The sequence below is a fragment of the Gallinula chloropus genome (assembly GCF_964237585.1).
Source record: "Gallinula chloropus genome assembly, chromosome: 21".
NCBI lineage: Eukaryota > Metazoa > Chordata > Aves > Gruiformes > Rallidae > Gallinula > Gallinula chloropus.
The window spans coordinates 6,814,610-6,830,656 of NC_140106.1; the positions used below are offsets into that span (position 1 = coordinate 6,814,610).

General features: G+C 60.4%; 1 protein-coding gene across 1 annotated transcript; it reads right to left on the reverse strand.

Moving 5' to 3' along the window:
- Positions 1–12,100: 12,100 nt before the first annotated feature.
- DOK2 (docking protein 2) lies at positions 12,101–15,595 on the reverse strand. The gene is made up of 5 exons (XM_084273974.1): positions 15,522–15,595; positions 13,969–14,265; positions 13,722–13,830; positions 13,126–13,307; positions 12,101–13,052 (listed from the first exon to the last, which is right to left on the reverse strand). Exons 1-5 carry the CDS (start codon positions 15,582–15,584, stop codon positions 12,192–12,194), a joined length of 1,512 nt encoding a protein of 503 aa, XP_084130100.1. The 5' UTR covers positions 15,585–15,595; the 3' UTR covers positions 12,101–12,191.
- Positions 15,596–16,047: the final 452 nt, after the last annotated feature.

Genomic DNA, 16,047 nt, shown 5'->3' on the forward strand with positions numbered 1-16,047 from the left:
TGTTCCCCGGGCGCCTGATCCCAAACGCTGCTGGTAAGGGATACAGCAAACACACCAGGTACACCCCCAGGGCTCCACAGAGAGGGGATGAGGGAGGAAGAGGGAGGCATGAGCCCCACTGAAGGCTTTTGCACACCCCAAACGGCTCCTCTGAAGAACTTGGTGGGTTCAGCATCCCTTGATGCCAGCGGGACACCCCCCAGCACGTGGGCTGGGAACTCAGGGGAGGAGGATTTAACCTCAAAATGTTTGAAAATGGGGTGGGGGGGACGTCCCATCCACACAGGAGGCTCCATTTCCCTTGCCTGCTGCTCCCAGCTCACCATGGACCCCTGGCAAGGGGAGCAGCAGAGGCATTTCCCAGCTGATGAGCAGTGTCTTCATTTGCAAACAGCTCCTCTGATTAATTGCAGGGAGGTGACGCTGTTTCTGCTGGCACCGCTGATGAGCCCTACGGGGACCGGGGTCACATTGGGAGCTCTGCTCCTGCCTGGGGAAGGGCTGGGGCCACGTGGGATGGTAGGGGAGGGTCTGTGGATGTGATGTAGGAGCAGGACCCCTCAAGCCCTGTGCTTCACGCCGGCTCAGCCAGCATCATCCCAGGGTAGGTGGATTTGGGACCTTCCCAGGGCTCAAGACCCACATGCCAGTGTGATGGGACGCACAAGGAGCTGGGAGTGCGTTTTGGCTTTGCAACTGGGGATGCTGGGATGGGGATGCCAGCAGCCTGGCAGGGACAGATTGTCACCCTGGTGCTTCTGCCCTGTGGCCAGGCCCTAAAATTGGGCATTCAGCTGAAATCCCATGTGCAAGCCCTCAGGACTGGGGGACAGATCCTGCTCCGTGCCAGCACCCACAGCCACGGCCCTTGACCCTGCTCTCTCTGTAAAGAACTTCCCCCTAATACCTAAACTAAACCTTCCCTCCTTAGGATGGGAACGGTTGGACTTGGTGATCTTAAAGGTCTTTTCCAACCTTGTGGTTCTGATTTCTGACCCTCAACATCCCCCTGAAAGATGCTCCCCAACCAGCATAACCAGCCTGTCCTGGATGACATTCCCCAGCACCAGGCTGCTCAGGAAGGAACTAAAACCTCCTGCGTGAGGATGAGGATGAAGGGGGGGAGCCCAGAGGTGTTCATCACCCCCCTCCCTGCCCTGCCCCGCCAAGACCGACCCTCATCAGCATGCGGCGGGGCCGAGCAGCGGAGCAGCTCCCTCCGGTGACGGGTCCCTGCAGGATGAGTTATATAAGCGGCGCGGAGCCCGAGCCAGCGGTAATGAGAGGCTGGTGAAATCTTGCACCGATCTGTGTCAGCGCCCTAATCACGGGCGACAGCCGGGCTCTGCGGCTGCCTGGAGATGATAATATTAATGTCAGGAAGCATCAAGCGGGGGATGCGCCTTTCGGAGCGGGGATTACACCGCGAGCCCGAGGAAAGGAAACAGCCCCCGTCTGCGCTGCTGCAGCCCGGGGGCTGGCGCGGGCGGCGGGGCGCGGGGAAGCGTCGCAGGGTGGGGTGGGATGCGGTGGGGTGGGATGGGGTAGGGTGGGGTGGGATAGGGTGGGATGGGATGGGGTGGGATGGATGGAATAGGGTGGGGTGGGATAGTGTGGGATGGTGTGGGATGGATGGAATAGGGTGGGGTGCGGTGGGATGGGATGCGGTGGGGTGGGGTGGGGTGGGATAGGATGGGATGGGATGGGATGGGATGGGATGGGATGGGATGGGATGGGATGGGATGGGATGGGATGGGATGGATGGAATAGGGCGGGGTGGGATAGGATGGTATGGGGTGAGATAGTGTGGGATGGGATGGGGTGGGATAGATGGAATAGGGTGGGGTGGGGTGGGGTGGGATGGGATGGGGTGGCATGGGATGCGGTGGCATGGGGTGAGATAGGGTGGGATGGATGGATGGAATAGGGCGGGGTGGGATAGGGTGGGATGGGATGGGGTGGGATGGGATGGGGTGGGGTGGCATGGGGTGAGATAGTGTGGGATGGGATGGGGTGGGATGGATGGAATAGGGCGGGGTGGGATAGGGTGGGATGGGATGGGATGGGATGGCTCAGAGGCAGGCAGCAACGTGTGCACACATACGTGGCTCTCGGGGCATCCAAATGCCAGTAAAATGGTCCAAGTCCCACCACTTGCTTCTTTCTCAGCCCACTCCCTGCACCCCACCTCCCACTCCGGGGAGCCCAGGGTGCAGCACCACCCCCCCAAGAGAGGAAGCAAAGCTCCCTTTGTAATTCAAGAGGTTTTTTCCCTGTCTCCCCGGTTCGGCTGCCAATCCAGAATGTATTAGCATGCAATCTGCTCTCATCTGGGATGCGGGTGGAAGGGGAGCTGACAGGCAGCACAAACAAACAAACTACAAAAGCAAAGGGCCAGGGATGCTGTGGATCCTGATGGATGCTGTGGATCCTGAGGGATGCTGTGGATCCTGATGGATGCTGTGGATCCTGAGGGATGCTGTGGATCCTGATGGATGCTGTGGATCCTGAGGGATGCTGCAGATCCTGATGGAGGCTGTGGATCCTGCCAGATGCGAGGCACCCGGGTACCACAGCCAGGTGGAGATGCAAAGGCTGGGCTGGGAAAAAGCCCTTAAGGATCAGGGGGGTGTTTTTAGTTATTCACCAGCTGGAGATGCCTTTTCAGTCAGTGGAGTCTTTCTCCTGTCCCCAAACTCCTCGTGCTTAGGAAAGGATGCTGCAAAGCCCTGGAGTCATTAATACATGTCCCTGCTGTAGGGGCATCAGCTCAGAGTTGGTTGTCCAAATCCCAGCACTGGGAAAAGAGCTGCCCACCCCCCTCAAACTGGGAGCCACGGGCTGGGGTGGGAATAAAAGCCCTGTGAGGGGCAGAGGGCTGGCTGTGGGCTTTGCTGGGGCACAGCATTTTCTTTCCTTCCTTCTTTTTGCTTTTCCCTCGGGATGGAGCTGGAGCAGAAGCTCACTGTGCCATGTGGGGGCAAAACACTGCCTGTCACCTGCCCAGAACTGCTCGGGTTTAAGCTGTCCCTCCTCAGCAGCTCTGTGCTTTGCTCCTTGCAGTTTGGTTTGCTCCTAAAACCTAGGATCCCCAGCCCTGGCACCTTGTGCATCACATGTGCCGGTGCCTGATGCAGCAGAGATGGGGAGCAGGGTAGGTTTGCTGGGGGAGCAGAGAAGCTGGGGGGGAGGGGGGAACCTGGAGGAATAAAAGAGCAGGTCCCTCGTGGGAGGGAATTAGAGATCAATAACCCAGGAGGAAGAGTGCAGCAGCCCTGAAACCCGCTGATGAGAGCAAACTGGGGATGCCCAAAGGAGCAAAGGTCATAAAGTGCAGGCAGAGGGGCTGGAGCTGGTGGGTAACGGGGCTTTGGGGGGTGGTAAAGAGATGATGGCTGCAGTAATGCGCTGTAGGTTACGGCAGGAGGGGCTGCGGGGGGTCCTGGGGGAGCACTGCACTTACCGGGGAGAAAAGGCAATTGGGTCCTTGGTAATGGGGCTGAAAGGGGGAAAAGGGGAGGGGGGGAGTGCTGGCTTTGGGATGCTGTGCACAGTTTCAGTGCTGGGATGCTCCCTGGCCATGGGGAGGGTGAAGGTCTCAGGGCAGAAGGCAGCATCGCGGGTACCTCCACGCAGGACTGTGTGGTGCAGAGGGGTCCTGGTGCTACTGGGATCAGCATGGCATGACTGGGGTGCTCTGCTCCACCGCCTGGGCATCCCTTACCCCACCACGGGGCAGGAGGGGCTCTGCCCACGGGGGATTTAAAGCTTCAGTCACGATATTTCACATTGCTGGGGGAGAGAGATGAAAGGGGGGGAGGTGAAGGGGCATTGGGGGCTGTGTGCTGGTAGCTGCCCGGGCAGGATCAGGCCCCACACGTGGGCTGGGGTCTGGAGCTGTGTGTTCAGGGTACGTGATGAAGCTGCTGGTCTCAGCGATGATTCGGGCAGCAGGGCCAGGAGAGCTGGGCTCACTGGAAGCAGGAGGGGGTGTGTGGCACTGGCCTGGTTGGGAAGTGGATCCGTGACTCAGTGAGTGGCTCCTTAACTCAATTACACTCGGGGCTGGTGCACAGGCTCCACATAACCCCACCCCAGCTCCCTCCTCAGCTGATCAGCCACCGTTCAGCTCAGATGAAGCTGCTGCTGCCCGACCTGCCCTGCTGGGCTCCTCCATCTCCCCACGGCACCAGGATGTGCCCAGCCCAGGCGGCACCTTCCCGGGCACCAGCCTCACGCCACGTCAGTGCCAAACCCCGTGGGATGTGGGGGGAGCCTGAAAGGTGGGGTGAGCCAGATGCACCCCATAAATCCTGCCAAGCATGGGAGGACAGCTCTGCTTTGGCTCCATTACGACTTCCTTACACCTAAAGGCTGGGTATCGATGGGGCCGTGAATCAAACTCCCCCCTGGCTCAGCAGGAACCCGAGCTGCGGGCAGGTCTGCCCACACCGGGGTGGCCCTGCCTCATTCCCCCCCCTTTTCTGTGCCCCCTCCTCCCTGGGGCTCAGGGATCAGGGAGAATGGTGAGGGGCTGGAACAGGCTGCCCAGAGAGGGGGTGGGTGCCCCATCCCTGGGGGTGTTCAAGGCCAGGTTGGATGGGGCCCTGGGCAACCTTGTGTAGCTCCAGGCTGGAGGTTGGTGTCCCTGCCTGTGGCAGGGGGTTGGAGCTCTGTGATCCTTGGGGTCCCTTCCAACCCAGAGCATTCCATGATTCTATGATTCTACGATCTTGGCCCCCCACGACTTGCAATGAATTAGTATCTTTGCTCAGCCCAGCTCTGCCATCGGGGCAGGAGCAGAACCCCTGAGCCCTCAGCCTCTGCCCGCTCCGAGCACCCCAGCTCTGGCCCTGCACCCAGCAGTGTCTCTCACTCAGCTGCAGCAGCTTCTGCTCTCTGTTAATGCCCCAGTATTTCTCTGGGATTGTGCTCAGGTCTTGGCACTTCCCAGGCTGGAGCAGGCAGGCTGCCTGTACATCTCCAGGGCTAACCCAGGGAAGGTGCAGAAGGGGTGTGAAGGACATGGGGGAATACAAGATCTTCCCCAGAAGAGCCCTTGGCCACCCCTGCCCATGCAGAAAGCTCAGGCAGCCGTGGCCACAGGTTTTAATTGAAATTACCCATTGCCTGCAGCTCCTGGACACAATTACTCAGTCACCAGGTATCAGCTCTGCTGACAGGGAGTGTAATTAAGATGGGAGTGTTCCTCCTTCCCCAACCTCTGCCCCGGCATGAAGCAATCCTTCCCAGGGTTATGCTCCTTCCCTCCCCAGGGTGATGCTCCTTCCTTCCCCAGTGTGATGCTCCCGCCCTCCCCAGGGTGATACTTCTGCACTCCCCAGGGTGATGCTCCTGCCCTCCCCAGGGTGATACTTCTGCACTCCCCAGGGTGATGCTCCTGCCCTCCCCAGGGTGATGCTCCCACCCTCCCCAGGGTGACACTCCCACCCTCCCCAGGGACACATAACGATGACAACCCCCCCTCCTTCCCGGGGCTCCTCCACTCCCGTAAGGCTTTCGGCCATGGTACAAAATGTTCCTGCACCCCATGCTGGGAAGCATCATGCAACTGCAGTGCTGGTGTCAGCCCAACCCCTCATTAAGTGCCATGCCCCCACTCAAGTAATTACTCCTATTTATAACCGAGCGCTCGCAGCCTGCCCTCCATAAACCCCCGGCTGCTCCACCTCCCCGCGCTCCTGTGGCTGACACAGAGCAGCAGCTATTTTTACCCCTCTCCCCTGGAGATGCTTCGCTCCCGATTCCAGCCGTGGGATTTAAAGCAACTCTGCTGCTCCTGCCACCTTCTTCCCGGGATTCCCGGGGGCTGAGGCAGCGATGCTGGCACCCTCCTGCCAGGACAAAGCCTCACCGGCTGTCCCCCACCCTGGGGAGGGGGCTGGGGCGCAGGGTGATGTCCTGTTATCCCTCCTCAGGCGGGAGATGCTCCGTGATGGGGATGTGGGATCTCTGGAGCCCTCTGAGGACTCTGAACTGTTGGTCTTGCCGAAGGGTGGAGTGAAGCATGATGCAAGGGCACCCCTGGGAAGTTTTGCAAACCAGCTTTTCCCAAGGACCAGGGTCTCACTGCAAGCTGGGAGTGGACAGACCCAAAGGAATAAACCCCTTTGGGGAAGATCCATGTCCAAATGAGACCCCCAACTGCTGTGAAAAGGCCTTTCCCCCCACCCCCCGAGCATCTGCTCCTGTCCGTGTTCTCCAAGGGCAAGGTGCTGTGCTGAGCCCACCCAGGGTCAGTGGAGTCAACCTGTACAAGGCAGCCCACGGCTCCTGCTGCCCAGTAAAAATAGAACCCGTTCTTTATTTTTCACACCAGCTATTTCAGGTGCACTGTCTGGGTTAGAGAGAGGAAACGCCGCTCTGAACTCTGCATTCACACCTAGCAGTGTGAGTTCCCATGGCCAGTTAAGGCGGATGCAAAGCAGCGCTTAGCATCCCCCCCCCCCGCTCTGTGGTGCTGGGTGCTGAGGTTCTTGTGGGTGGCTCAGGCCTTTGCAAACCCTCCAGCCGAGCTGGAAAATGTCTTTCTGTCCATCTCTGTGTGCAGGATGGGCCTGGGGTAGGAAGGAAAATGATTCCTTCTTCTACTGCAACAGAAATCCAGCAAGGGAGCTGAGACTGAGCAGGGAGAGCACCAGCCTGTAGCATCCTGTGGGGCTGAGCAGCCGATGCTGCTTCACCACTGTCCATCAGGACAGCAGGTCTCTGTCCTGCCTGGGAACTAAACTTGCCTTAATATACTTCAATTAGTATCGTTTTACCTCTTTAATTTCTGTATATCATCTCTGGGGTAGTTTGCTGCTGGATCCACAGCTTTCTGTGGGGAAGAGCATCCCTGCCCATCAGCATCTCTGTTTCCTCGCCCATCAGCATCCCTGTTTCCTTACCCAACAGCATCCCTGTCCCCTCACCCATCAGCATCCCTGTCCCCTCACCCATCAGCATCCCTGTTTCTTTACCCATCAGCATCCCTGTCCCCTCACCCATCAGCATCCCTGTTTCCTTACCCATCAGCATCCCTGTCCCCTCACCCATCAGCATCCCCGCTCCTTTGCCCCATGTGCGAGGCCACCAGGAGCAGCCAGCTCAGGTTCCCAGTGATAGTCTTTGGCTGTAAGCTGCAATCAGAGCTGCCCATGACCCCGCACAGGGCTCCTGCTGCTGGCTCACTCCATGCCAGGCACGCCGGGCGCCGCGGCACAGCCCCTGCCCTGGGTCCCCGCGCACCTCCCGGCGAGGCAGCAGAGCCATGCATTACTCATTCCCACTGCACATTGAGCCATCTGGATGGTACTGGCCCTTCTGCCACACCGCGGAGGATTGTTAACACAAAGCATATGCTTTGTTTGAAATTAATAATAATTTTAGGCTCTCACCAGCTGCTGGTAATTGGCTCCCCTTTCGCAGAGATAACCGAGAGCAGCAGGGTGGAAATTCAGCCGCTTCCTTGCTCCTTTTCTAATGAGACGAGTCCCGGGGAAAGGTGCAGGGGACAGCAGCACGCTGGCCAGGTAATGGCTTTTAATAACCAGCTACACCACACCCCGTGCTGCGGTGATGGGAACACACCAGGGCTCATCCCCTCGGCGACCCGGAGCAGCGGCCGGTTCCCCGGGCATCGCCCTGGCCAGGGAAGGACAGCTTTGCTTTCATTTCATTAAGCTTCATTTGCTGCTTAATTGTTGCCATCGGCGGCAGCAGATCAGCGTGGGGGGGTGTATTTTTAAATTTACTTGCTTAAGCATCAGTCTGGGCAGGTGGGTGTCGGGAGGCTGGTTGGGGATATTTATACTGCAGCCCTGGCATCTGCGTGCGGAGGAGCTGGGTGAAACACACCCAGTGGTGCTGCTGTTCAAGCAGCTCCTATGAAGGCAAAGGGAATGTACCCAACAGCAGAGATGGATGGGAGGTGAAGGGTTTGAAAAAGTCTCCAGGTTCAATCTCAGCTCCCAAGTGCAATGGGGGGGTGTGGGCAGGGGCACAGCAGCCGGTGGGGCTGGTCACATCCTCACGTTGCCATCACTAAGGTCTGGCTGGTACCTTTAATGGGATTCCCAGAGTGACAGTGCAGGAGTAGCATGCCACACCCAAAGAGCTCAAACGTGTTCCCAGGTCCCACAAAGTGCTGCCCTGATGGAGCTTATCGATGGTTTAGTCTTTGTCAAATATTCAGCACTGGAAAGTGACACAGAGGGAGGTCCAGGCTCATGGTGGGGCGTGGGAATCCTTCCCTGTGCTACTCCACTGGCACTGCAGATGCCCAGCCCGGGACATCTTTCCAGGAGACTATTGCCTTTGCACACCCTTGGCCACCAGCCCTTCCTGTCCCCTCCATGCCCAAGCAGCAAACTCAGCTCCTTTAGGCCAGGCTTTGCATGTAGGCTCTTCCTGGAGCATCCATCTCTCTGCTCCCACATGGCATCACGTTGCTGCAGCGGCCTCAGCACATCCTGATGTGAGACCCAGCCGTGCCCTCCTCCTGCATCCCTGCATCCTGAAGGAGGATGCTCCCCCAGGCACCCCTGGGTGCTCTACCCTGGGGATGGGGTGGGATTGGTGCTGGGAGGGTTACTGATGCTGTTCCATGCTCCTTCCAGCTGCAGCATTTGGGGTTTCTCCTTTTTTTTTCCCCACAACAGCCACCAGTATAAATCTTGCCAGATGGGTGGGAAGGAGGGGGAGGACCAGTGGCTCTGCTATGGGCTGGCCCCAGCCTGGGAATTTGCACCCAGCGCTGGCAGGGAGGGGGGGCAGTGATGCTGTGGGAAGGGTGGGCTGGCTGGGGGCCTCAGGATCGATGCAGGTGGGTCTGTGGGGGCTGAGCCCATCACCCTGTCACTGAGCTGTGGCCAGCAAAGGCCACGGGATCAATGTGGAGTGAAGGAATTACGGCTGCGGACAGGCGGCTTTTACAGCTTCCTTCCCCAAGAAAGGCTGGGCTTTACGGACCTGGGGTAATTGGCAATTAATTTTGCTGAAGCTGAGGGCAGGGAGGCAGCCCAGCTCTTCCTGGGCACGCACACAAGGGTGGGCAGCATCCTTCTTCCCACCTATTTTCCTGCCCAGCCCTGGGCAGAGTCTGGACTGGTGCAATCCCCACAAAATCCCAGCAGTGACCAGCCCAGCACTTCTCAAAAGCAAGGAAAAGGCAGCCTGGGTGGAGTTAGGAGTTACCCACAGCTCCCACATTCACCACCTCACCCCACACCCTGCCACTGGCTTATCCCTCCCCACCCCAATCAGCCAGCAGCTCCAGCAACGAGACAGGCAGAGAGAATCCAGACCTTCCCAATTAAACAATATTTTCTGAATGAAGAGCCCTGCTCCTCCCTGTGTGGGGAACATGATTGACATAAATCCCGGGGCTGATTAGGGGGCTTGTCATTTAGCACCTCTAATGCCTCCCTCCTAATAGCATTAGGGCCTCCTCGGCGAGACGCTAATGCAGTTTGCAGCTGCACCGTGGCGCCTGGGATGCGGCCGCTGAGCGGCGAGCGCGCTGCAGAGCGAGCGCATCCCTAATCCGGGGAGACAGTAATGAGCAGAGGAGCTGCCTTGACAAGGAGCGCGGGGCGAGGGGGAACAGGGGACCGCTACGCACGGCCGCGGGAGCATCGTCTCGCAGCCACGGGAAGCATCATCCCTGGTTGTTCCTTCTGTATCCCCCGCGCCCTCTCCATCCTGGAGATGCTGGTACCCATCCTCGCCTTGCTCTGCCCCTCCAAGCTTCCCACGGGGATCCTCCTGCTTTGCCCCCATCCCGCACCCATCGTGCCCCTCGCCCCGGGATGCGGCTCTGCCGGGGCTCCTGGAAGGCGGCTGGCTGGGGAGAGAGGCGGGGAGGGGGGTGTTTGCAGGAGGGAGCGACCCTTGGAGCTCTGAACAAATCTCTGTTTTGATTAGCTGTGCTCCTAAATGATTTATAATCAGCATAATACAATAACGACAATAACTCCCTAATCAGATTAAGGCGCTTTCCATTTGTCTGGGGCTTTGTGCTGTAATCTCTTCCTCCCCCCACGCCCCAGCCCCTGCCCTGCCATCGATTTTGTTTCCTCTAGCCCTGCTCTCTTCCAGCCTTCGCATCCCAGGACAGCTCCCCTTTTCCACCCCAAGCCCTGTCTGTGGGGAGGGCAGAGCAAGCCCTGAGTAACTTACGCCGGGAGTAAAACCCCAGCACGTTACCTGGCCCGTGCTGAAACGTGATTAGTGCCATTCACAGTGACTCCCTCGTTAGCCTGGCTGGCACAGAGCAAACCTCGTTAGACCCACGGGACCTTTAAGTGAAGTCCACAAGTTGCTTTCCATTTCTTTGGTTAATGAAGAAAAAATAGTGTCGGAGGCAGCTGGAAGGAGCAGGGATTGCAGAGAGGAGCTGGGCTGGAGGACGGTGAGGAGAAAGGACTGTGTTAACACTGATTAATAATAAATAACCACCATAATGAGCACTAATTAATAATAGCACATGCTTAAGCAATTGATTCCCAGCGAATGGCATCCCCATCGCTCCAGCTAACCGTGGCTGATGGATGCTCCTGCCTGTGCCTGGGAGTCCGGAGATGGGAACCAGCCTGGCTGAGGACAGAGCTCATCCCTCTCTGCTGTAGGACCGGACCTGGAAAGGGATAGATAGCCATAGGCTATGGAGCATCTCCCATCCCTCAGTGCACCGGAGGACCACGGCTGCTGGGGACCTGTTTGTTTCCTGGCCCCTTCAATTCAGCACGTGATAGATAGATTGATACGGAGCTTTAATCAGCCTAATATATAAAGCACTTAATTTGCCTTATTAAAAGTCTGCACTTTGGGTTTTCAGGATCCAGGAAATTAACTCAAGCACCTAAGCATTTATTTGATTGAAAGAGTTTATAAATAATTCATGCCTTTTCTTTGCCTTAGGTGGCAGACCTGCCGGGGTGGTGGGGACCAGCAGCAGCTCCCCAGGTCCGTCCGTCGCAGGGATGGAGCTGGCGTGCACTGGACATGGCCTGTCCGGGGTGATGGGCACCCTTAGAGCACAGTGTGGCCCTGGGAGACTGTTCTGTGCCAGGAAACCCTCAGCTGATGGGGAATTGGGGTTGGTGCCCCTCCTTGTGCCCAGCTGAGGGGCTGGATGTCCTCTAGAAAAGGCTGGAGGGAGGAGGAGCTGGCTGTCCCAGAGCAAGTCAGGCTGTGGGACTGCATACTGGTCTCCCCATACTGGGAGGGCAGGATCCAGTCACTAAACCCCCCATGACAACACAGCCACTTCATCAGCAGCTCCGGGGAGCTGGGAAGTGAGTTTATATCTTAAAAACCAAGTTAAAAATAAAAACGTGGCTGGGAGAAGTTGGTGCCACGGCTCCTGCTGAGCGGGGATGCGGCGTGACCTTGGGGCCGTGAGGCTGGCTGCTGGAGGGGGCTCAGAGCAGGCGTGTCCCAGGGGGGCTGGGGGGCTGCGTGTGGCCCCGATGCCACCCCAGCAAGGGCCGAGCGGGTGAGGATGGAAGCGGGTGAAGAGAAATCTGGAGGGGGGATGTGTTTGCTGTGTGAGGTTATGCATCATCTGGCTGCATTTTGGGGTGTGGGGTGTGCATCCCCCGGGGGGGGGGTCCATCATCAACCAGCATGGGCTGAGCATCCTGGGGCCGTGCATCGTCCGGCTGCATCCAAGATGCGGGCTGTGCATCCCTAGGGATGTTCCTGGAGTGGGGGGAGCCGGGGGGACAGTGGCACGCAGAGTTGGGCTTCCCAAGGTTTGTCTGGCAGAACGGGGAGGGGGGTCGGTCCTCGGGAGCCGCCGGGACTGCGGGGTGCGGGTCGGGAGGTGCGGGAAGGGCCGGAGTGGAGCAGGGGGGATGCTGCGGGGGGGTGGGGGGAGCCCTGCCCGGCCGCTGCCCGTACGGCGGGCGCACACTGCCCTCCAGCGGGCACATCCCGGCGGCCGGCCCCGCAGCTGGCCAGATGTGCTGCCAGCCCCGCAACCGCCCAGATGTGCCGCCGGCCCCGCAACCGCCCAGATATGCCCCGCCGCTCTGGAGGGATACCCGGGCGGAGAGGAGGGCATCTCCCCCCTTCCCCTCCACTCATGGGTGCACTGAGCTGGGGGGGGGGTCTCAGCTCTGTTGGGAAGGGTGAGGGGGACGCAGGGTGGGAGGATCCTCTCTGCTTCTCCTTCCCCATCCCGCTCACTGCAGGTTCCTCTTCTTTGAAACCTTGAGGGCCACGTTGTCGTACTCGGTGTCCCCCAGCCACTCCTTGCCCTGCAGCAGGTAGGGCTGCCGGAGAGGGACGGGTCTCTTGGGCACGGCGTAGTCGTCCCGCTGCGGGTTGTAGGGGTACTCATGCCCAGAGGGCTCCTCCGGGGCTGCCTGCAGCCTCCACGCCTCCCCCTTCACCTCCTCGGGCTCGTCGTAGACCGTGTGGGCAGACAGACCCTCGGGCTCGTCGTAGATGTGCTCGGGCTTGGCAGCGGTGGGGCGCGGAGGGGGCTGCTTGCTTATTTGCCCCCCCATCTCCCTGATGCTGTCGTAGAGGGGGTCAGGGGCCTCGGTGTCATGGACCGAGCTGCCAAATTTGTGAGCCATGAAGGTCTTGGCGATGGTGTCGAAGGGGGTGGCATACTCGCACTCAGCAGACACCTTGGGCGGAGCATCCTGCCTCCGGCCCTTCTCCGGCCCTGGGAGGTTTCCGTGGCGAAGGGAGCTGCAGGACTCGGCGTAGGAGCAGTCGGCAGCACGGGAGGACAGGAAGGTGCCCAATGGCTCCCCGCTCATCCCAGGCTTGGCTTTGGGCAGCTTCCCCTCCCGGGTGGGATCCAGCGAGGGGCACTTGGTGCCGCCGGGCTCCTCGTGGCCCTGAGCCCAGCTGGACATCTTGGGGTGGCTGAGCGTGCGGGAGGCATCGTCCCCAGGGCCAGCCTCCCGGCCCCGATGCACGTTGATGGCCGACTCGATCGCCTGGAAGATCTCGTTGCCTTGCCTGGTCTCGAATTCAAAGTTGCCTTCTCCGGAAGCGCAGCGCCGGCCGGCCTCAAAGGAGAAGGTCACCTGGAGAGGGACAGGATCAGGTCCTTGTGCCACAGCCCGCTGGCAGCCAGCCCTCCCCGCTGCCCCCATTTACCTTATCCCTCCCGAAGCGCCGCAGGAAGTGGTAGGGCCAGCTGTAGATGACCTCCAAGGTCTGGAAATCCATCAGCTCCAGTGCTTCCCCGCCGGCTCGCAGGATGTACCGGCCCCAGAGCCGGCAGCGCTCCGAGGACTCGGTTGCCCTCACCAGCACCTCAAACTCCTGCTCCAAGCTGGCTGGGGAGAGAGGAGAGCGGCCTTTAACACAGGCGAGGAGCAGCGCCGCATCCTCCCACCCCGGAGAGGTGCCGGGGGGGGCTCGTGAACCTCCCACACCCCCCAACCCCACCGCAGCCGGGGCGGTGGGGAAGCGGCGTCCGGCTGATAAGGGCTCGAGGGCTCCGGCCCCACAGGAACAGCCTGATAGCGCAGTGAAACGCGGCGCTGCCAGACCGCAGAGCAGGAAGAGCGCAGAGGGGCTATTTCGGGAAGAGACTTTCCACCGTGCGGCCGCACGTAGCTGTTCCCCGGTACAACACTGGCTGAGGTGGCCCAGGAAGGGGGTGGGGGGGGTGTGTGGTGAGATACTGTGGGGCCTCCGGTGCAAGAAAACCCAGCTCGGCCGCACCTTCCCCACTTCCCGGAGCCTACCTCTGCCCCGGGAGCTGTAGAGAGAGTTTTCCTCCATGGAGAACTCCCCATCGGTGCCCAGTGAGCTCTGCTGTCCATCCTTGCCGCCTGCCTGTTCCTCCCTGCTCATCTGCTGGGGGAAAGAGCAGAGAGTGAGCGAGGGCAGAGCGTGACATCCCCCCCTAAGCCTCCCCCATCACAGCAAACCCCCAGGATTCCCCCACAGGAATCCCGCTGTCCCCTGTACCCCAGTTATCCCGGACCGTACCGGGAATGCCAACTCGCAGAGCCTCTGGATCCAGCCAGCCGCCTCGGTGCCATCAGCAGCCAGGAGGTACCGCTTGTCCGTGGTCTCCAGCAGAAAGGGGACGGTCTCCTTGGGGCAACCGGCATCGCCGCTGGCCTCTGCCACGTGCACACAGTCGCTCAGCTTGACCAGCCGCCGGCTGCCCTCGCCTTTCCGCAGCTTCTCAGCAGCTGGTGGTGCCGAGCCCTCGAAGAGCTCCAGGCGGGCAGTGGAGCAGGAGCTCTCCCGATATAAGATGCCCCAGAATTTCCTCCATTTCTGCCGTGGGAAGAAACAGCAAGAGGATTGGAATCCCAGTGTTGGGCAGCTCTGGTTTCATCCTTCCCCGTGGTTTTCATCCCCTTGGGATTGTGCATGAGAATGGAGCAGGATGCTGCATTGAATCCCCCTGGGTTCTGGGTTGGGTCTTGCACCCAAAGCCAGGGGTGAGATAAATTGGGCAATGCAGGGAAAAGCATCCAGCCCTTGGCAAGGCTTTTCCAGCCAGGAAAGGTACCGGCAGCATCCCAGCCTCCCCCAGCACCGGGATACATCCCAAGCCTCCCCGCCCCGGCACAACCCTGCAGTACCCAAAATCCATCCCGATGGCCCCTCGCTGCCGAAGGACTTTCAGTTCCTCATTTCCCCCGTCTTCCCCAAACCCACAGCACTTCTAAGCAATTGCCAACTCACTCTCCAAGGATTCAGGGTGAACCAAGCACAGGAGGTGCCAGCTGGGAAGCATCAGTGGAGGAAGCCTGGCACCGAAGTCAGACCATCACCCACAGCAGCCACCGGCACCGGGGTCCTCCCGGCCCCGACACGCTCCACCAAAACATGGCACCCTTTAACCAGGACGTGTTTCTGGGACCCACCAAGGAGGTTGGCCTCAGCCCCGACCTCCGCCAACGCAGGCATCGCGCATGGCGGTGGCTGCCTCGCCGCAGGAAGGCGATGCCCTGCCCGCTCTGCCATGCCCACCCTGCCCTGCCTCGCACCACCGCTGTTCCCGCGGCACTTTGGGCCTCAGTGGAGGGTGGCCCTGGGGATCAAGACTCCGTGGGGACCAAGGCTCCGTGTCCTGCCTGGGTGTGGAGCTTGGAGACACCCTGGGGCGGCTCCTTCCCCTTCTTGCACAAGAGCGGTGCCGGGGCGGGGGGAGCGGTTGCTAAACCCCCCTGGCCATCAGCAGCTGCAGATGCAACGAGGCGCCGGGGGTTGCATCAGTCCCTGACTCGGGCCCGCCACGCTTTGCAGAGCCCCTGCCCCAGGGGGGGTTGGCTGGGGGAGGCAGGGGAGGGGGTTCCTCTTCGCAAGGTGTCCCCAGCGCCTTCCATCCCCACCAGCCTACGCGGAAAGCTAAAGGGATGGTTGGGGAGCCAATGGGTGGGAGCATCCTGCTCCCTTCAGAAGCGATCCCACCCTTCCCTGTACCCCCCATCCGAGCCCTCCACCCCGTGGGTTTTACCCCAAGGACCAAGCAGACCCCCTCCACCCCACCCCACCCCACCCCACCCCTCCCGCCGCTTCCTCACCTTCCCAAAAGTCTGCTGCAGCTGGAGGTACAGCACACCCTGCTTCACCACCGGCTCCTCCATCCTCCAGCCACCAGCATCCTCCTGCGCTGCCCCTCCGCCGACGTGCCCCTCGCCCTGGGCCCGGGAGCGGTCCCGGCGCGGCCGCCGCACCGCAGAGCTGGCGTCACGTCACGCTGGGCCGTGGCGTCTCAGCATGTGACGTGCGGTTGGGTTGTCGTTTCCTACGCTCCCACGGCGCGGGCTCCGGCTTCCTGCGCCTGCGAGCTTACCATAAAGGGCAGGGCGGCGCTGGGCAGCCCCGCCATGGCCGGGCCTCAGTTTCCTGATGGGTGAAATGGGCCTAGGGGCAGCTCTGAGGGCATCCCTGTCAGGGTGATGACCCCCCTCTGCCCCAGCTCTGCTGATCTGCCCCTTCCCGGCCATTACCCACCCTCCCAGGCTAAACCAGTGTGCCCAGTAAGGGCGGTGCAGCCCCCAGCCCCCCAGCCACGACACTGGAGGGGTTGAAGGGGTGAGCAGGGGA

Bases quoted from the DNA above. Each gene is read 5' to 3' on its own strand.
- DOK2 (XM_084273974.1), bottom strand. From the start codon at position 15,584: ATGGAGGAGCCGGTGGTGAAGCAGGGTGTGCTGTACCTCCAGCTGCAG. The intron at 14,266-15,521 runs GTGAGGAAGCGG...TTCCCACGGCAG, and splicing joins TGCAGCAGACTTTTGGGAAG to AAATGGAGGAAATTCTGGGG. The intron at 13,831-13,968 runs GTACGGTCCGGG...TTCCCCCAGCAG, and splicing joins TCTGCGAGTTGGCATTCCCG to ATGAGCAGGGAGGAACAGGC.